The 21,812-nt window shown below is 41.9% G+C and overlaps 1 protein-coding gene across 3 annotated transcripts in view; it reads left to right on the forward strand.

The window, feature by feature from the left end:
• The first annotated feature begins 4,610 nt into the window (after nt 1–4,610).
• Nucleotides 4,611–21,812, forward strand: part of STK31 (serine/threonine kinase 31) — an 85,326-nt gene continuing 68,124 nt past the window's right edge. Inside the window, exons 1-6 of one of the 3 annotated variants that reach the window (XM_089315397.1) lie at nt 4,611–4,894; nt 6,977–7,023; nt 7,112–7,164; nt 12,310–12,408; nt 14,778–14,852; nt 16,563–16,721. In XM_089315397.1, coding sequence (XP_089171523.1) covers nt 4,845–4,894; nt 6,977–7,023; nt 7,112–7,164; nt 12,310–12,408; nt 14,778–14,852; nt 16,563–16,721 — 483 coding nt within the window. In that variant the 5' untranslated portion in view covers nt 4,611–4,844. Of the gene's footprint in view, nt 5,021–6,976; nt 7,024–7,111; nt 7,165–12,309; nt 12,409–14,777; nt 14,853–16,562; nt 16,722–21,812 lie in introns of all 3 variants that reach the window. The other 2 variants (XM_051852819.3, XM_051852818.3) reach the window with 2 other exon arrangements.

Below are 21,812 nucleotides of genomic sequence, written 5' to 3' on the forward strand. Positions count from 1 at the left end.
TGGCTTAACCTGCTGTGCCACAATGCCTGCCCATGGTAAATTCATCTTTGACAAAGATATAAAGCTAATTCAATAGAGACATCATAGTGTTTTCAATTCATGGTGCTAGAAAAAATGGCTATCGCTTTGTAAAAAAAAAAAAAAAAAGTTGGGGTGGCGTTGTGGCATAGTAGGTAAAGACACCAATATCGGCACTGGTTTGAGTCCCAGCTGCTCCACTTCGGATCTAGCTCCCTGCTAATGTCCCTGGGAAAGCAGCAGAGGATGACCCAAGTACTTGGACCCCTGCACCCACATGGGAGACCTGGCAGAAGCTCCTGGCTCCTGGCTTCTGATTGGCCCAGCTCTGGCCATTGCAGCCATTTGGGGAGTGAACCAGCAGATGGAAGACCTTTCTCTCTGTGTCTCTCTCTCTCACTGTAACTCTACCTGTCAAATAAATGAAAATCTTTTTTTTTTTTTAAAGGCCAAATTGTTTCACAAAGTAGGTGTAAAAAAGAAAAACCAACAACTAGGTGTACACATTTATGTTCCCACTAGTAGTGTTTAAAAATTCTAGTTGCAGGCCGGCGCCGTGGCTCACTTGGCTAATCCTCTGCCTGCAGTGCTGGCACCCTGGGTTCTAGTCCCAGACGGAGTGCTGGATTCTGTCCCAGTTGCTCCTCTTCCAGTCCAGCTTTCTGCTGTGGCCCGGGAAGGCAGTAGAGAATGGCCCAAGTGCTTGGGCCCTACACCCACATGGGAAACCAGGAGGAAGCACCTGGCTCCTGGCTTCAGATCAGCATAGCTCCGGCCATAGCGGCCACTTTGGGGGTGAAACAACGGAAGGAAGACCTTTCTCTCTCTCTCTCACTGTCTAACTCTGCCTGTCAAAAAAAAAAAAAAAATTCTAGTTGCAGGGTCAGCACTTTGGCACAGTGGGTAAAGCTGCTGCCTGTGAATCCACTTCCAATCCAACTCCCTGCTAATGTGCCTGGGAAAGCAGCAGAGGATGGCCTAAATACTTGGGCCCCTGCACCCATGTGGAAGGCCTGGATGCAGCTCCTGGCTCCTGGCTTCGGACCCATCCAACTCCAGCCATTGAGACCATTTGGGGAGTGAACCAGCAGGTGGAAGATCTCCCCTTGCCTCTGTCTCTGTAACTCTGCCTTTCCAATGAATAAATAAATCTTTAAAGAAAAAAAGTTCTAGTTGCTCTGTACTCTGATCATCACTTGATAAGATCAACATTTCTAAGTTTAGAGCTTTGTATTTAGTGCTCTCTCCTTGTGGTTTTAAGTCATATTTATTTCTCTACTAACTAAAAATGTTGAGCATCTTTTTATATATTTCTTTCTTTTTCTTTTTTTTTTTTTTTTTGACAGGCAGAGTGGACAGTGAGAGAGAGAGACAGAGAGAAGGTCTTCCTTTGCTATTGGTTCACCCTCCAATGGCCGCACTGGGCTGATCCAAAGGCAGGAGCCAGGTGCTTCTCCTGGTCTTCCACGCGGGTGCAGGGCCCAAGCACTTGGGCCATCCTCCACTGCACTCCCTGGCCACAGCAAAGAGCTGGCCTGGAAGAGGGGCAACCAGGACAGAATCTGACACCCCGACTGGGACTAGAACCCAGTGTACTGGCGCGGCAAGGTGGAGGATTAGCCTATTGAGCCGCAGCACCGGCCTATATATTTATTTTCTATTCACATGTCAATAGGCAGAGTTAGACAGTGAGAGAGAGAGACAGAGAGAAAGGTCTTCCCTCCACTGGTTCACCCCCAAAATGGCTGTTAGAGCCAGCGCGCTGCACAGATTCGAAGCCAGGAGCCAAGTGCCTCCTCCTGGTCTCTCATGCGGGTGCAGGGGCCCAAGCACTTGGGCCATCCTCCACTGCCCTCCCGGGCCACAGCAGAGAGCTGGACTGGAAGAGGAGCAGCCGGGACTAGAACCCGGTGCCCATATGGGATGCTGGCGCTGCAGGCGGAGGATTAACCAAGTGAGCCACAGAACCAGCCTGTTGGGCATTGCCTAAAACCTCCAGTACAATATGGCGCCTGGTGGATGATTTCATAAATACCAAATTGTAGAAAATGCAAACAATGTCTGATGACAAAAAGCAGAAAGTTAGGTGTAGGAAGCCAATACGATGAAGCGGCATGAGGACACTTCTGGGGGTGATGGAAACATTTGTCATCTTCGTTGTGGGAGTGATTTCCAGTGTACGTGTTTGCTCTTGAATTGCGGCTGCTGTGGTTAACTACGTAAGATCAGAACACCGGCAGGGATAAGTCCGCTTTAGTTCCGGGCATGTGGTCATTGCATGATCCCTATACTTTGCTTAAGATGCCCCTGTGCATGGTCCACCCACGCCTGCATGACCTTTTCACTGATTGGCTCCCCTACTGCGCATGTCTTTTGTGAGCCTTATAAGCCTGCACACTTCCTCAGTAAAGTAGTTCCTGCTTCGACAGAACTCACGGGTCCTTGCTGTGGTGTGTTTGACCCGTCGACCTTACCTCTCTTGTTCGCCTTGTCGGGGAGTGCTTGTACTGTCCCCTGCTGGTCAGGGGCCAGCCTCAGGCTTAAGACCCCAACACCGGCCCCTACTTTTTCTCATTTTTAACCAAATTGTTTCATTATTGCTTTGACAGTTCTTTATATACTATGGATAAAACTCCAATTCACAGTTATTTTCTCCCAATGTATGGATGTATTTTTGTTCTCTTAAAGGAGTATTTCAAAGAGCAAAAGTTTAACAGTTTTGTCTAATGGATCATACTTTTGTGTTGTATCCAAAACTCTGGCTAGCACAATTCGCAAAGGATGATTTATTTTTTTTTTCTAAAAGTTGTACTTGTTTAAGCTTTACATTTAGACCTATAGTCCTTTCCATATTTATAAGATGCAAGTGCAGGGGCCCAAGCACTTGCGCCATCTTCCACTGCTTTCCCAGGCCATAACAGAGAGCTGGATTGGAAGAGAAGCAGCCAGGACTAGAAATGGGGCCATATGGGATGCCGGTACTGCAGGTGGAGGATTAACCTACTGCACCACGGAATCCGCTCTGGGTCCTTTTTTTTTTTTAACTTTTGTTTAATAAATATAAATTTCCAAAGTACAGTTTATGAATTACAATGGCTTTACCCCCATAAGTTCTTTTTTTCATTTAATAAATGTGAATTTACAAAGTGCAACTTTTGTATTGTTGTGGCTCCCCCCCCCAACCTCCCTCCCTCCCATGGCCCTCCCCTCTCCCACTTCCTCTCCCATCCCGCCCTTCATTGAGTTTCATTTTCAATCACCTTCATATACAGAAGATCAACTTAGTATACACTAAGCAAGGATTTCAACAGGCTGCACTCACACAACTGCACAAGGTATTGGGCATTGTTCAACTAGTAGTGTTGTTTTTAAGTTTCATAGTAAAACACATTAAGGACAGAGATCCTACGTGGGTGGGTCCTTTCTTAAACACACACAGCGCTCAAAGACTGGCATTCCACTACTGGATATTAACCAGAGAAATTAAAACATGTGTTCACACACAGGCTTTCACATGATAGCAGCTTTTTGTGAAACAATCCCAAGCCAGAAACAATCAAAATGTCCATGACAAAGTGTGTCATATTCAGGCAATGGAATAGTATCCAGCAACAAAAAGCAACCAAGCATTGATGCATAGGAGCAAATGGATGAATCTCAAAATAATTATGCTGTTAGAAAGGAGCCAAACATACATGTATGATTTCATAAATACCAAATTGTAGAAAATGCAAACAAGGTCTGATGACAAAAAGCAGAAAGTTAGGTGTAGGAAGCCAATACGATGAAGTGGCATGAGGACACTTCTGGGGGTGATGGAAACGTTTGTCCTCTTCGTTGTGGGAGTGATTTCCAGTGTACGTGTTTGCTCTTGAATTGTAACTTTTGTATCTTCAGTTTTTTTTTGTGTGTGTGGTACTTATACCACAAAGACAAAAGAGATTAACTGGAGATAATTTTTAAGTGTTGGGAAGGTTTGCCACAAAATGTAGTATTTCCATCTAGCCGGACAGCTAAGCTACACTTTTCTCCTTCATGTCACGAAAAAGAGATGCAGTGCTAGAGAGACTTGATTTCTAAATGTGGGTTCAGAAATGTAGTTAATACTACTCATCTGGAAAACACATTTTCCTAAATCATTTTGTCCTTTCCATCTTGTAAAAAGAGTACTAATGTGCGAAATAAGCCAGCGCCCAAAAGTCAAACACCATGCTTTTCCTATCTGTAGGAAATAACAGAGTACCTAAAATGTAATGTATTGGAGTGAAATGGATATTTTGAGATTCAATGATTGTTTACAGCCCTTGTCTCTTCCGTTGAGGGAGAGTTTTTTTCTTCTTCTTTTTCTGCTATTTGCTGAACTCTTAGTGTAGGGCTAACCTTAGATCATGAAGTAAACTGCAAGTAGATCTGTAAAAATTAAGAATACGACAGAGCGTGGCCGGATGGGAGGACGGAGTGGGAGATCTGTATATATGAAATACACGAAACTTGTATAACAAATTAAATTAAAAACAAAGGAGTACTAACATTTCTTCTAACTAGGTAGGGGCTTCTAATATTTAAATCCGCCGGACTAGATTACGGAAAGACCACGAAATCTCACGTCACCATCCGACGTTACTGACGCCTGCTGGAAGGAGCAGGCCATTGGCTGGCAGGGACGGAAGCCCGGCCGGGCTCGCGTACCCCTGGTGCGTGGCGTCAGCGCCCCGCAGTCGGTGCGGGTCGGCAGCGGCGGGTGGGAGACCCTGCTTGGCCCTGGGCGCTCCAGTCCAGAGCCCTGCGTAGCCACGTGACTGAGCCGCGGCTCCCGGCAACCCCGGATGATGGCGCAATACTGTGCGCGCAGGCGCAGTGCGGGGCCGCACGCGCGGTAAGCCCTTGCACGTGTGTGGCGGCGGCAGGCCCAGGGCTTGGCCGCGGTGGTGGGCGGAGGGCCGATATCCGGCATGTGGGGCCAGAGTCCCTTTTCTAGAGCGGCGGTGGCGGAGAGTGTGAGGTCAGTAGTAGTCCGTGCGGTGGGTACGATGGTGACCCCTGCGCGGGATGTGTTCTCGCCGCTGGTTGCGCTGTAAGGCCCCAGACTTGAGGCCAGGCCCATTTCCTGGCCTCCTGGCCTCCTGCCCGCCGCCGCCGCGGGGACGCGGACACCGGGCGTCCGAGAGCGGTGCCCAGAGGCCACTCCAGCGTGCAGGGAACGCGGGCCTCAGCGCCTCGCGGTGAGGAGGAGCTGTTTACTCCCCTTCCGGCAAGCGCGGCGGCGTGGGGACCTCGGCGCCCCTCGCACGATCGAGGCGCGCCCAGGACCCGCGTTCCCGCCTCGCAGAGGTGACGGGTAGTAGCGGGGTCGGGGAGGCGCCTCCGCGTCACCGCCCGCGTAGTCGGCCTTGGAAACCCAAACTTAATGCTGTTCTAGGAACAGCTTCCCAGATTTCCAAAGTAGGGGTGTGTGTGTATACTATATACATGTATTCTATGTAGAAAGCCTTCCAGCCACGTTTGGTACACTGAATTTAAAAACCACATTTTGATTAATTGTAAAGAATCCTCGTTTTGAAGACTTTGGCTGCCTCTTGGCGTGTTTTGGAAGCAAAGTAGGGGCTGGAGCTGTGGCGTAGTGGGTAGAGCCGCCTCCTGCAATACCAGCGTCCCGTGCGGGCCTAGGTTTGACGCCCAGCCGCTCCAGGGCCTATCCCGCTCCCTGCTAACGCACCTGGAAAGGTAGTAGAAGATGGCCCACTGCTTGGGCCCCTGCGCCCAGGTGGGAGACCCGGCAGAAGTTCCTGGTTTGGGGCTCACTCAGCCCCGCCCCAGCTGTTGCAGCCATTTGGGGAGTGAACCAGCAGATGGAAAATCTGCCTGTCTGTAACTATGCCTTGCAAATAAATACATCTTAAGAAAAATTAACCCAAAAAAGTAATGAAACTCAGAGGGTTTAAGTTTTAAAATGTCATAAAAGTTTTGATAGGATTTGAGACCTGTATGGTTGTGTTCTTAGGTAACTTGTAAAACTGTGAAAGTCTACATTTTCCTCATTTATGAATGGAAAGTACAATTTCTAGTGTGCTAAGGATAAAATTATAAAGCAGACTTTTTGGGAAATATTTTGAGTTAAGCCTATTATATCAAAATTATTTTTGTTTTGGGAAAATTTTATTTGTCTTGCAGTCTTTAATTCCAGGTTACTTCAAAAGTAGTAATTACTGTGTCTTTTAAATACCAGTCTGAAGCATTTGTCGTAGCACATTGTTTCTCTATTTTATATTATGTGAATTCTAATCTTCTTTTGTGGGGGGTCATTTTTTAGACAGAAATGTGAAGATGTGCATGCAATATTTACTTCGAGGTAAATTTATAAGGGTTTGTTTGGCTAGAGAGGTAATTTGAGGATTGAGATTATATAATGAGCTATGCATTCTGGTTTTTTTTTTAAACTTATTTATTTGAAAGGCAGAGTTACAGAGAGAACTTTGAAAGGCAGAGTTACAGAGTGAGAGACCTTCCATCCACTGGTTCACTTCCCAAGTAGCTGCAGTGGCAGGGCTGGGCCAGGCCAAAGCCAGGGGTCCAGAACTTCTTCCGGGTCTCTCATGTTGGTGCAGGGGCCATCTGCTGCTGCTTTCCCAGGCACATTAGTAGGGAGCTGAATTGGCAGTGGAGCAGCGGCGACACGAACTGGTGCAGATATGGGTTGCTAGCATTGTAGGCAGAGGCTTAGCCTACTTTGCCACAACACTGGCCCTGAGATTATGTTATGGAATTGTAAACTCTAATACACAGAAAACAAAAAAACCTAATTATTGAAGAAAATATCTTTGAAATCATTTGTAATGTAGAGTTTGATTTTAATAACTTCATTTACGACAAAACATAGTTGTGAAGATTTGAACATTATGTGGCTTAGTCTTTATTCATTGTTAATGGATGATTATAACCTGTTACTGAATTATTTTAGTTTTTCAGGAATTGTCCAAATGGATGAAGACACACATTACAATAAAGGTACTGACACTAAAAATTATTTTGGGGTGTAAGAGCTAGATGATATTGATTAATTTCTAATGTTCTTTTCATTCTGATTTGGTTTTAGTTGAAGATGTGGTTGGAAGTCATGTGGAAGATGCGGTAACATTTTGGGCCCAGGTAAACAGCAGACTGATTTTTTCTCCTCTTTCCCCCTTGCCTGACCTAGTTCCACCCCAACAAATAAAAAAATTATTCACTGCTTAATTTTTATTGGTTTATTTAGCACAGGGCATTATTAGAAGGCAAATAGTTACAGATGGAAATTTATGTGTTACAAGTAGTATACTTACATAAAGTGGAAACAATATCAACAAGATTGTGGAAACAGGATTATACTCAGTATCAACATTCTAGGCTACTTGAGTTTTATAATTCTGAGCTGTTGTATTGTGAAGTGATAGCCCCATCTAGGGGTCTTTTCTAAAATTGTTGAATATTATTAGTGGTGAATTAAGCCTGTGAATGTAGAGTGTATTAAAATTATGTCTATGCAGAAACTGACAAAGAGCTGGGAGGAAGGAAGGAGGATGGGGGAGAGCAGGAGAGTGAGGGAGTTGTGGTTGTTGTCTTGGAACTGTACCTACAGAATGCATAAAATCTGTTCTCTTTGTATTAATAAAGAAATTTACATAAAGATAAGTTTTACGGTCTCAGTCATATTTTGTAACGATTTAAGTTTGAATTTGAGATACAATATTTTTCTCATCATAAAGTTAGGTATTTTCTCTTGGCAGGCGAAAGTCAGATAAGTTTACTCAGTCTTAAATACAAAGCAAGGAGGCTGGCACTGTGGTGCAACAGGTTAAAGCCCTGGCCTGCAGTGCCAGCATCCCATATGGGTGCTGGTTCTAGTCCCAGCTGCTCCTCTTCTGATCTAGCTCTGTGCTGTGGCCTGAGAAAGCAGTGAGGATGGCCCAAGTCCTTGGGCCCCTGCACCCATGTGGGAGACCCAGAAGAAGCTCTGGCTCCTGGCTTCGGATCGGTGCAGCTCTGGCTGTTGCAGCCATCTGGGGAGTGAACCAGGGGATGGAAGACCTCTCTCTCTCTCTGCCTCTTTGCCTCTCTGCCTCTCTCTGCCTCTCTGTAACTTTGTCTTTCAAATAAATAAAATAAATCTTTAAAAAAAAATACAAAGCAAAGCACCAGAGTGCTTGTGTTGATAATTTGCCTTCTAATGCACATGATTACCCACTAGTTTTTGGTTTTGTGAACTATATGTGACATGGGGAAGAAGGAAATTGTATTTTCCTGTACTTTTTTAAAAAAGATTTATTTGAGGCCGGCGCCACGGCTCACTAGGCTAATCTTCCGCCTTGCAGCGCCGGCACACCGGGTTCTAGTCCCGGTTGGGGTGCCGGATTCTGTCCCGGTTGCCCCTCTTCCAGGCCAGCTCTCTGCTGTGGCCCGGGAGTGCAGTGGAGGTTGGCCCAAGTGCTTGGGCCCTGCACCCCATGGGAGACCAGGAGAAGTACCTGGCTCCTGCCATCGGATGAGCGCGGTGTGCCGGCTGCAGTGCGCCGGCTGCGGCGGCCATTGGAAGGTGAACCAACGGCAAAGGAAGACCTTTCTCTCTGTCTCTCTCTTTCTCCCTGTCCACTCTGCCTGTAAAAAAAAAAAAAAAATTATTTGAAAGGCAGAATTACTGGAAGAGAAGGACAAAGATCTTCCATCTGCTGATTCATTCCCAGAATGGCCTCATCTGCGGGCTGGGCCAGGATGAAGCCAGGAGCAGGAGTTTCATCTAGGTCTTCCATGTGGGTACAGGGTCTAAGGACTTGGGTCATCTGCTGCTGCTTTCCCAGGTGCATTTGCAGGATTGGAAGTGGAGTGGCCAGGACGTGAACTGGTGTCCATATGTGATGCCGGCACTGCACGCAGCAGTTTGACTTGCTGTGTCACAGAACTGTCCTCTTCTCTATAATTTTTAAAAATTAATTAATTTATTTGAAAGGCAAAGTTTCAGAGAGAGTGAGAGGGAAAGACAGATCTTCCATCCATTGGCTCATTTCTCAGGTGGCCATAATGGCTAGAGCTGGGAGGATCTGAATCCAGGAGCTTCTTTTGGGTCTCCCTTCTGGGTGTAGGGGTCCAAGGACTTGGGCCAGCTTCTGTTGCTTTCCCAGGTGCATCAACAGGGAGCTGGATCGGATGTGGAGCAGCTGGGACTCAGGTGCCTATATGGGATGCTAGTGCTGCTGCAGCAGCCTTATCTTTGCTACACTATAGTGCCATCTCCTACAAATCTTTTTTTTTTTTTTTTAACAGGCAGAGTGGGCAGTGAGAGAGAGAGACAAAGAGAAAGGTCTTCCTTTTCCGTTGGTTCACCCCCACAATGGCTGCCAAGGCCGGCACGCTGCAGCCAGCGCACCATGCTGATCCAAAGCCAGGAGCCAGGTGCTTCTCCTGGTCTCCCATGCGGGTGCAGGGCCCAAGTACTTGGGCGATCCTCCACTGCACTCCCGGGCCACAGCAGAGAGCTGGACAGGAGGAGGAGTGACTGGGACAGAATCCGGCGCCGCAGGTGGAGGATTAGCCTAGGGAGCTGCGGCGCCGGCCCCTCCTACAATTCTTAAGCATGGAAACTCCTTTTTGTTACAGTAGAGGTGAATTGGTAATGTGGGAAATAGGAGTTTATGAGAAAAAATTATAGAAGACTATGATTGACCAGGGATCATTAAATTTATATAGAAAATACATTGAAGGATATTATTCATAGGAAACTGGTGACAAATTTATGTGTTTGCTTATGGAGCATTCTCTAAAGGGTATGGCACATGTTCTCGTTCTGTGCCCCTGGTCTGTGTACTGATAGCACCTGTGTTGCTCAGCAGTGCCCAAGATTGGATGATAAATTATATGTTTAAGTTCATTATTTAATAAGATCATTTGTTAGCTTAAATAAGGTTTTTTAGACCAGTGCTGCCAAGTAGAAAGTTGAGTCAGAAAAGTAATCAATAAAAAATGTTTAGGCTGCCATCGCTGTGGTGCAGCAGGTTAACGCCCTGGCCTGAAGCACCAGCATCCCGTATGGGTGCTGGTTCTAGTTCTGGCTGCTCCTCTTCTGATCCAGCTCTCTGCTTTGGCCTGGGAAAGCAGTACAAGATGGTCCAAGTCCTTGGGCCCCTGCACCCACGTGGGAGACCCGGAAGAAGCTCCTGGCTCCTGGCTTCAGATAGGCGCAGCTCTGCCTGTTGTGGGGAGTGAACCACCCAGTAGAAGACCTCTCTCTGCCTCTCCTCTCTGTGTAACTCTTTCAAATAAATAAATAAATCTTTAAAAAGATGTTTGGCAGCTCCATTGAAAAAATAAAAAGGAACACTGAAATTAACTTTAATATTTTTACTTAGTATATCCACTATTGTTTCAAAATATATTTGACAAGCTTTTGAAATCTAGTGTGTATTTTAGACTTAAAGCACATCTCAAATCAGCCTAGTCCATGTCCAGTGAGTATTGACTGTTGTGTTGGTTAGTGTTAGTCTAGATTGATTTTGATTGATCTTATTTATGAACCTGCTAATTGAATTTGGAGCTCTGATTTAAAACAGGAGTCAACAAGCCTTTTCTGCAAAGAATCAGATAGTGAATACCTTATGCTTTGTGGGCCAGTCTCTTGCAGCTGTGGTAGTGCAGAAACAGTAAATGAGTGGATGTAGCTGTGACTCAAGCAACTTCATCAAAATGGGTGTCTGTAAATTGCCAGTTTCTGATTTAGCCATAAAGTTGAAGCCTGTGGGGAAATTTATACACATTTCCACAAGTTAGGAAACATACCTTGAATAGATGAAATGATAAAAAAATACTAATGACATCCAAATGAATGTAAAAATTGTTTCAAGAAGTAAATTACAAAATGTGATTAGAGTGGGAGTGTGATGTTGGCAAGGAGAAGAGTTCACTACAGATTTAGAAAATAATGTGGCAGGTCCAGATCAGGATCTGCTCACATGTATTCTCTGTTTTTCTATTATGATTTTCAGTTGAATAAACCATTTACGAGAGAACACTCCAGAATTACTGGCATGCCTACTTGGATGAGTGGCAACGGAAGGCATCTTAAATATTTGACCTCTACATGTTTTTTGGGAAAGGAAGAGCTTCTGTTTATTTTAGTCCATATGTGACAAAATATAATTATGTGGAATATTTTGATGTATTCTGAATGTAGAGAACTAATTCCAAGAGTTTCATTCACAAAGGCTGCTTCTGATGTTTCTTGGGATCTGTTTAAATTCAGGTTTCTTTTTTTTTTTTGAAGATTTACTTATTTATTTAAAAGGCAGAGTTACAGAGAGGGAGAGACAGAGGCAGAGAGAGAAGTTTTCCATCTGATTCACTGCCCAAATGGCCACAACAGCCAGAGCTGTGCCAATGCAAAGCCAGGAGCTGCTTCTGGGTCTGCCACATGGGTGCAGGGGCCCAAGTACTTGGCCCATCTTCTGTTGCTTTCCCAGGCGCATTAGCAGGGAGTTAGTTGGGAAGTAGAGCAGCCAGGACTTGAACCAGTGCTAGTGTTGGTGGCTTTACCTGCTATGCCACAGCTCTGGGCCCTACATTCAGTTTCTGTTTTTGTATGGTGTCATTGATAGTTGTAATGATGTCCTTGGAACCACTATTTTTTTTAAAAACAAAGATTCATTTATTCAAAAGACAGAGAGGTAGAGACAGAGGTCTTCCATCCGTTAGTTCACTCCCCAATTGGCCTCAGTGGCCAGAGCTTCTCTGATATGAAGCCAGGAGCTAGGAGCTTCCTCTGGGTCTTCCCATGAGGGTGCAGACCCAAGCACTTGGGCCATCTTGTACTGCTTTCCCAGGCCATAGTAGAGAGCTGGATTGGAAGTGGAGCAGCCGCGACTCGAACCAGTGCCTATATGGGATGCCTGCACTGCAGGCGGTGGCTCTACCCCTATGCCACTGTGCTGGACCCTGGGCATTTCTTTACTTACAGCACTGCCAGATGTCCAGAATCCTTTCATTTCCATGTCCTAGCCCAGAAATCAACCAGTCTGCAGAGACCATCTCGTTATGATTAAATATTTGGTACCTTGTTTGAATTCCAAATAATTTGAACTCTTCGGCAAGTAAACTTTTTCTATAAGCTAATCTCATTTCTTATAAATAACTCAGTGAATTCTGAAAAAATGTGAATATAACAATTGTCTTCCTTTTTAATACTCCAAAATCTTTTTAGTAGCATTCTCATTTGTATAGCACTGTCAAATAATATTTTGTTGAATCCTGTGCTGTATCTGTTCTTCCTAGAGTATTGATCGAAATAAGGATATTGTGAAGATTGGTTTTTCACTGTCTGAAGCTTGTCCACATGCTAATTCAGTTTTTGGGAATCTTGACCCAAAGAAGGTGAGCCATATTTTTGGATGTAATTCTGCCTTTCCTCCTGTAGGCTTTCCTGTGTCTGACATTTTACAGCTTTTGGAATTTTTGGTACATTTGAAAGGAAGGGACAGATTTTTAGAATTTGTATAAATTACAGTCATTACATTTATTCACTCAGAAATACTATGGACTGCATATTTTTCAATCTTGAAAATAATTTTGACAGACTACAATATGGATGAATCTTGAGGATAGTATGCTAAATAAAATAAGCTGGTTACTAAAAGACAAATACTGCATGATTCCACTTAGATTAGGTAATTAGAGAGTGGTCAGAATAATAGAAAATAGAATGGTTAGGATGTAGCTGTATTCCTGAATATAAGTTAACCTAGCCCTCCCTCAACTGGATTGCAGTAATGTGCCATTTCTTTTTTCTTCTTTTGAAGGAAGATTTACTTATTTGAAAGGCAGAGTGACAGAAAGAGAGGGAGAAACAGAGATCTGCATGCATTGGTTCATTCCCCAGATACCTATTATTAGAGTTGGGTCAGACCAAAGCTGGGATCCAGGAACTCCAATCAGTGTGGCAGAGGCCCAAGTACTTGAGTTATCATTATCTGCCTTCTGAGGTACATTAGCAGGGAACTGGACCAGAAGCAGAGAAGATGGGGCTAGGACCATTTGATATGGCATGCTGGCATCTCTAGTTGTGGCTTAATCTGTTGTTGTAATACAACTCCCACCCTAATGTGCCATTTCTGTTAACTGCCTTTTGCCAAATCATGATTGGCACATTATTGAAAAAGTTTAATTAAAGATAATGTGACCTTTTATATTTGAAACTGTTGGACTGTTGACCAAATGCCATTTTTGCTACTAAACCTGTTTGCTTATTTAAAAATGATGTAACTGCGCTGGTGTTGTGGTGTAGGCAATTAAGCCACCACCTGGATCACCATCAACCCATAGGGTGCCGGATTGTGTCCTGGTGGTTCCATTTCTGATCCAGTTCCCTGCTAATGACCTGGGAAAAGGAACCAAAGATAGCCTGAGTGTGTGGGCCCCTGCTACCCATGTGGGAGACCCAAATGAACTCTTGGCTCTTAGCTATTGCAGCCATATGGGGAATGAAGCAGTGGATGGAAGATCCTTCTCTGTCTTTCCCTCTGTAACTTTCAAATAAATAAATAAATAAATAAATCTTTGAAAAAAATGAAGATGGTTAGAGAGGGTCCTGTGCCACTTGTGCTTTTTTCCTTCCCGTTGTTGAATGTTAGCCGAGGAAACAGGCTTACGTGCTAATTGGACACTCATATCTTTTGTAGCATTTGATTTGTTAGATACCCATTTGTGTGTCTGAATTAGCTGCTACTTTGGGCCTTTTCCCTCCAAGATACTTCAACAGCATAGATATTCTGTAAATGTATTTATGTTGTTAGTGGGGCTGGACTCTACAAACCACAAGACATCTAAGATTTCCCTTCCCCACCATCCCTCAAGAACCACTCTCCATCATCTTGGGAACAGTAATGTTCCAGTGTGATTCAAAGTAGTTACCAGCCTGGAGTGAGTTTTTATCCTCTGTCTCTCACACAGGAGACATTGGCAATGTTTTGAGACCTTTTTGGTTGTCACAAATGGATTTGGTGCTGCTGGCATCCAGTGGGTGGGGGCCAGGGGAGATGCTGGGAGGTATCCTGCCATACACAACACAGAGGACAGGCAGCCCCCTCTGCTCGGTAGTCATCCAGTCCCAGCTGTCAGCACTGCTGAGGCTGAGAAAATGTTGAAAGGGTTAACATTTTCTCCTCACTTTTATTAAACATCATTAAACTAAAATATGAATTTTAAATAAATGAAAGTTCAGTATTAAGGACATTGTCTAATTTTATCTACTTAATAACACCAATATCTTTATAGAGAAGGTAAAATAGAAGCTTTGTTCTTGGTTGGTAGGTAACAGGGATTCTGCCATGGTTGAGAATTAGACTTAAGTGGCCTGTATGGGGATGTTTATGTTTGAGAACAATTGAATGAGTTGTCTTCCAGCATTAAAATTGTATGGTTTTCACTCTTGCATGCATGTTCATCTTTTAAAAAAATATTCTGATTTTTAAAAATCCTCCCCTGCCCCCTTTTTGGAGATGCAGAATAGCATAATGCACTCTGAGGTCAGAAGTCTGAATCTTAGTTCTCCTGCTTGGACTTCGGGTACGTAGTGGTGAGAGGTACTTGCCTCAGAGGTTGTTGTGAGAATGAAACCAATTATTGTATATAAAGTGCTCTTGACTCATAGTGCTTAGCACATGTTAACTTTTATTCTTAGTTACTTTGCCTGCTTTGTTTCATTGAGATACCAGATTAACTTTGCTTTCTTTTTCTCTTTGTAGATTTATGGTGGATTATTTTCAGAAGATAAGTGTTGGTACAGATGCAAAGTACTGAAAGTCATCAGTGATGAAAAGGCAAGAAATAAGTGTTCCTTTTTTTTTTTTTTACTTTAAGTAATATTTATTCTAGTTGACTAGAACGACTTCCAGAATTTGATGCTTATTTAGCCCTTCATTACTTTTTCATATTAGTAATAAGATCTGGTTCAGTGAATTTATAATTTTATTTTTTAAAAAGATTTTATTTATTTATTTGCAAGGTAGAGTTACAGAGAGACGGAGAAACTGAGAGAAAGATTTTTCATCTATTGGTTCACTCCCGAAATGGCCAAAACTGCCAGATCTGAGCTGATCTGAAGCCAGGAGCCAGGACATGCTTTGATTTTTCCCTCATATGCAGTGGCCAAAGCACTTGGGCCATCTTCTGCTTTTCCAGGCCATAGCAAAGGAGTAGCTGGGACACAAACTGGTGCCCATACCGGATGCCAGTGCCACAGATGGATTATTGCCATAATACCAGCCCCAAATTTATAATTCTATTTAAACATACTTTTTCCCAAGTGAACACCAGAAAGTTAATAGCTTGAAAACAGTTAAGATTCAGGAATATTCTTCTGAATTTTGTTAGATAATCACCCCAGATTATCTAATAATAAGTTATAGAACGTTTGGATTTTTTTAAATGACTATTTGTTGCTTCAGTTCTTAATAATTATGTTTGACTCTTGCTAATGAATAACTTTTTGATGAGTAGGAAAGGATATTTGATTAATACTGAAGTTGCGAATAGCTTTTACTTACTTGTGAGTGTTAAAGATTGACTTGCCGCTTTCCCATGTCTGTGTTAACTGTGATGAGTTTCTTTGTGTTACGCTATTTTATTTTTTACGTGGAGAATTTGCGAGAGATTTTCCAGGGAGATGGGATACTGAGTAGCTGTGGCATTTGTATCTTATAGGCTGTATAGAAGGGTTGCCCTAGTCTTTCTTTCAGTGCAATTTTTACATCTACTTTCTGCACTTGAAGTATATTTTCTGATCTGTATGTTTTGTAAGTATTTTTGGTGGAATAAGATGAAACAATTTGATAGATGCTCTTATTAGTTTGCTTAAAAGTACCCATTATTTATTCTTGTCATAGATAATAGTTTGTGTTAGTGAAGTGAACCTTTCTTATTGTTAGACCTTTGCTCATAATTTGATAGCAGGAGATCATATTTTGCAATAGCTTTTGGATCAGCTTTAACTTTTTAAATTAAAGAGCAAAAATCAACTTTGTTAGAAATTATCTTTTTTTTTTTTTTTTTTTACTTTTTAAATGGATGCAGAGCTGGAGGTAAAGGTCAGTTTTTGAGTTAGTTTCAGAGGGTAGATCTAGCTAGGGTAGATTTAATTTTATCACAGGAAATTTGATAACTTTGCTTTTTCAGATTTTGTTTCTAATATGAACTTAAGAATGTTGATTGATTTTAACATTAGGAGAAATAGAGGAGGGCCATAAGTTTATAAATTCCTGTTTATTTAAGATATCAGTTGTTGGGGGGGGAGTGAAGATGAGAAGTGTTACTGTTGGAATTTAGTGCCAAATATATAAACCACTGTGATTTTATGGGTTTTCTGTATTGTGAGAATATTACTAGATCTCTATTTCTGAATTCATTTTCTCAATTTGAGATAAAATACAGTCTTGACAGATAATCAACAGAAAGCAGCAAATCAGTTTGGCTCTTGGTGGAGATATTTAATCTGGGTTCAGTATTACTATTTGTCTCCTGTTTTTTTGCAGTGTCTGGTGAGGTACATTGACTACGGAAACACTGAAATACTGAATAGATCTGATATAGTTGAGATTCCTTCAGAACTGCAGTTTTCTAGTGTTGCCAAAAAGTATAGACTTTGGGGACTACAGATTCCTTCTGGCCAAGAAGTTACCCAGTTTGATCAGGCAAGTCATAGAGTTTAAGTATTTTTGTTAGTATAAGTACAACTGCTTGAAACAAAATAAAAATGTTGTTAAATCTTACTAACTTTGCTTAATATAAAAGCCTGTATAAATGAGTGAAAAATACAAATTATAAAACAATGCAAAAGTGGCTCTATGTTTGTGTTCATTTTTGCTAGGTAAATTTTCTTGTATAAGAGTGATACATGGCCGGTGCCGTGGCTCACTAGGCTAATCCTCCGCCTTGCGGCACCGGCACACCGGGTTCTAGTCCTGGTTGGGGCGCCGGATTCTGTCCCGGTTGCCCCTCTTCCAGGCCAGCTCTCTGCTGTGGCCAGGGAGTGCAGTGGAGGATGGCCCAAGTGCTTGGGCCCTGCACCCCATGGGAGACCAGGAAAAGCACCTGGCTCCTGGCTTCGGATCAGCGCGGTGCAGCGCACCGGCTGCGGCGGCCATTGTAGGGTGAACCAACGGCAAAAGGAAGACCTTTCTCTCTGTCTCTCTCTCTCTCTCTCTCACTGTCCACTCTGCCTGTCAAAAAAAAAAAAAAAAAAAAGAGTGATACATAATAAATGTAGTTTCTTCTAAATTCAGAGTTCAGAGATATCAGCTCTTATTTATGGATGGCACTATACACAAACACTGCATTGGGATGCTTAGTTCAATGAAAAGGTCATTGATTAGAGTTGAATTAATGTGCAAACTGGGTGGCATATATGATGAATATAGTTAACCTGTTTTGGCTAAGATCAAGTATGGAGAAAGTATATAAAAGTGATCTTTAGCTTAGCCCTGGCCATAAATATCACAAAATGGAAATTTGTGAGGCTGTAGTTAATCATAGTTTATCATTTTGGCACAGGTTCACACTGTTTGATGTAATCATTGGCAGTAATAGTCTGCTAATCTAGATTCTAGTTTGCATTCTTTCCATTGAGTTTAGGGTTAGTAAATCTGATAATGTCAGGGGTAGTTTTAGACGAGTCCTGTCTCCTTTTAAATCTTGTATGCAGAAGGTTCTTGTGGTGAGTGGTAGTGCTGGTGAGGGACATTTCATTGCAAATAATCAGACTTGTAAATGTTATTTAGCAGCTCAACTAACTTAGGTGAAAAATGGTTTAATCAGTGTTATGAGGAGTGATTAAAATTTGGGAACTTTGTATTTTCCTCTTTTATGTTTATTTTGAGAAATTTACAGATATGTTGACTGTTATTTTGTCTGCACTATAGTTATTTACAAGAGACATTTCTGTATGTAGAATCAGACTTTCACACATGAACAAGAATGTAGATACTGTTGTAAACTTATGCCATAAGTTTTGGCTTGAAGTCTAAAGTTTATTATCAATATTATTATTATTTTTAAAGATTTATTTATTTACTTGCAAGTCAGAGTTACACAGAGAGGAGAGGCAGAGAGAGAGAAAGAGAGAGAGAGGTCTTCCATCCATTGGTTCACTCCCCAATTGGCCGCAATGGCCGGAGCTGCGCCAATCCGAAGCCAGGAGCCAGGAGCTTCTTCTGGGTCTCCCACGTGGGTGCAGGGGCCCAAGGACTTGGGCCATCTTCTACTGCTTTCCCAGACCACAGAAGAGAGCTGGATTAGAAGTGGAGCAGCCGGGGCTCGAACCAGCACCTATACGGGATGCTGGCGCTTCAGGCCAGGGTGTTAATCTTCTGCGCCACAGCACTGGCCCCTAAAGTATATTATTTCCTTCTTTGATATAAAGGTATTGGCCAAGATAGTGGCTTAATTTGGATTTCCTGGATGCCTAGAACTATACAGTTTTAAATTGATCTGCTCCTATGTTATTTACAGATGAGAAATTTTTCTGGTCTAGAAGTATTAAATAGTATATTTCAAGTCATATAGCTAAAGGGCAGAGACAGGGCTAAAACTCAAGTCCATTGCTATTTTCATAAAGAGATGATGCACATATTAATGTTTATGGAAACAAACACAAATTAAAGGCATGTTTAGAAGTTAAGTTTTACTCTGTTTTGGCCTGGGAAAGCAGTGGAGAATGGCCCAGCTCCAGCAATTGTGGCCATTTGGGGAGTTAACCAGTGGAAGGAAGACCTTTCTATCTGTCTTTCCCTCTCGCTGTCTAAAACTCTACCTTTCAGGGAGAGGGAGTGGGAAAGGGGAGGGTTGTGGGTGGGAGGGACGGTATGGGGGGGAAGCCATTGTAATCCATAAATCGTACTTTGGAAATTTATATTCACTAAATAAAAGTTAAAAAAAATATGTAAAAAAAAAACCTCTACCTTTCAAATAAATAAATATAAAATTAAAAAGAAAAATTAAAAAAGTTAAGTTTTGTAACTGAACTAGTAAACATCAGTTAAGAATGTTTTCAAATACTTCATGGCTTCTTTCTAGGTGGCACTGTATACAAACATTGTATTTAGATGCTTAAAAAGATCTTTGATTAGAGTTGAGCCAGTTGGCAAACTGAATGTTTTCTAGAAAAAGAAAAAAGTTATTCTTGAATATCTCTGGTTAAAAAGGCATGTTTAGGCATTAAGTCTCAGTCTAAGGCTCAGATGTGGTCTCTGTGACGGCTGTCCCCTTGCAGCAGTTTCAGCCACTCACTGTGAAGGGCATGGTGAGTTGTTAACTTTTCCTTCCCCACAAGACAGGGAGTTCAGTGGAGTTAAGTATTTTATCTGTGTTTTTTTTTTTTTTTTTCTATACCCAGTCTCCCTGCTTATTAGGAGTTAGATGAGCATCCATCGTATCTAGCATTGGAGTACAGTCAGAATTCAGTCAAAGCAAACCTTCAGCACACTTTCTAGCTTTGACAGTCATGTTACAGCGCAGCTGAAACTGATATTCAGGATGATCAGTTTAAATTACTGGAGATCAAATGAAGGTTAAAGTGTTCCTAAATTCCATTCTTTAAAAATTATTTGTAGAATCAGAGAATGAGAGAGGTTAGAATTTAGACTTAACAGTTTAGTGGCCTTTTAGTCTATTTTCTACATTTTAAATAAAGCTTACCAGTTTGGGAACAGGATGAAATGTATCTTGGAGGGGTGACAGTAATTTTTTAATGAACATTGAAAGCTTTCATGTTCTAAATCAATGAGCAGATTTATTTAAAAGGTAAATTTTATGTTTTAAATTTTATTTTGTAACTTCTAAATTTCTAAGTTATGTTTAAAAGTACATGTATATGTATCTCCAGCTCACAGTATTTAATGGAAAATATATTTCTTATGATAAAAGTTAAAATTTTGACATTTATAAAAGAATACATGGCATATATGTTAAGGTAAATTGTAGTATTAAAATAGCCATGTGTCATCTGTCTTTTCATCAATTTTGTTAGAAATGAGGAGAACTAAGTTTTTATAGAAAGCTTTTATTTAATAAATAAAAATTTCATTAGTACAACTTTTGGATTATAGCAGTTCTTCCCCCCATACCCACCCTCCCACCTCCAAACCATCCTACCTCCTACTCCCTCTCTCATCCCATTCTTCATTAAAATTCATTTTAATTATCTTTATATACAGAAGATCAACTCTATACTAAGTAAAGATTACAACAGAACTCATTTTTTTTTATTTTTTTAACTTTTATTTAATAAATATAAATTTCCAAAGTACAGTTTATGAATTACAATGGCTTTTTCCCCTCCATAAGTTTTTTTTTTTTAAATAAATGTGAATTTACAAAGTGCAACTTTTGTATTGTTTTGGCTCCCCCCCCAACCTCCCTCCCTCCCGCGGCCCTCCCCTCTCCCACTCCCTCTCCCATCCTGCCCTTCATCGAGTTTCATTTTCAATCACCTTCATATACAGAAGATCAACTTAAGAACTCATTTTTTAAAAAAGATTTATTTATTTATTTGAAAGATAGAGTTACACAGAGGCAGAAAGACAGAGAGAGGTCTTCCGTCTGCTGGTTTGCTTCCCAGATGGCTGCAATGGCCAGAGCTGGGCTGATCTAAAGCCAGGTGCCAGGAGCTTCTTCCAGCCTCCCATGTAGGTGCAGAGGCCCAAAGACTTGAGCTATCTTCTACTGCTTTCCCAGGCCATAGCAGAGAGCTGGATCAGAAGTAGAGCAGCCAGGACTTGAACCGGTGCCCATGTGGCATACTGGCACTGCAGGTGGCGGCTTTACCTGCTATGCCACAGCGCTGGCCCTGAGAACTCATTTTGAGTTTTCTGTTCTGTATTTGTGGTTGTATTATATTATTTGGGGGAGAATCTGGTTGAAAACTTTGTGCTAATTGTTTTTAGTTACCATAACCAAAAGAAATTTGACTTCAAAGAGAAACCTAAAGCTTAGACTTCTTCATTTAAAATTCCTTTAAATAAATAGAGAGTAGTGAGCCAACTCAAGCTGTTTCATACCCTGGTTCACTTCCCAAATGCCCTTGTCAGTCAGGAGTAGGCTAGGCCAAAGCCATAACATGCGAACTCATTTGAGTTTCTCATGTTTGGTGGAAGGGACACAAATTCTTAAGCCATCATTTACTGTCCCTTTGGGTACTCATTAACAGGAAACAAATTGGGAGTGGAATAGGGAATTGAACCCAAGCCCTCCAATATGGGATGTGGATGCCTGAGTGGCATTTCAACCACTTTGCCAAACTCCGACGCTCATTTCTGTAAAGAATAGTGAAACTTTATAACATTTAACTTGAGATAATTGGAATTTTTGTAGAAAGCAGATTTTTTCCTATTTATTGCTTGAAAACAGTTTCTTGAAATACCAATTCCATAAGGCAAGTAGTTGTGCTTGAATTTTATCTTAGATAGACCTTCAACAATAATGGTTGAAATCAAGGGTTTTATGTGGAAGAAGTTAAGCAGAAAAGTACATCTGCCTGTTGTCTTCATGTGACAAGTGCAGTGGGTCACAGTCTGAGTTTGTTGACTTTGTCTGCTTGATCCAATTTGGTTGGTGATAAGTTCTGGAACACATTTACTGTTGGTGTTCTGGTGAATTCAAGCTCTTGATATAATGTGTATTTCTAAGTTTTATTTTCAAAATTTATGAAGGTCATGTTTTGTGAACCTGAAATACATTGTTATTTTGGCTAGTAGTTTAAAAAAATGATTTTTTTTCTGATTTCTTTG

The sequence above is a fragment of the Oryctolagus cuniculus genome, chromosome 16 (assembly GCF_051225735.1).
Source record: "Oryctolagus cuniculus isolate XC-2025 breed Fujian yellow rabbit chromosome 16, ASM5122573v1, whole genome shotgun sequence".
NCBI classification, from domain to species: domain Eukaryota; kingdom Metazoa; phylum Chordata; class Mammalia; order Lagomorpha; family Leporidae; genus Oryctolagus; species Oryctolagus cuniculus.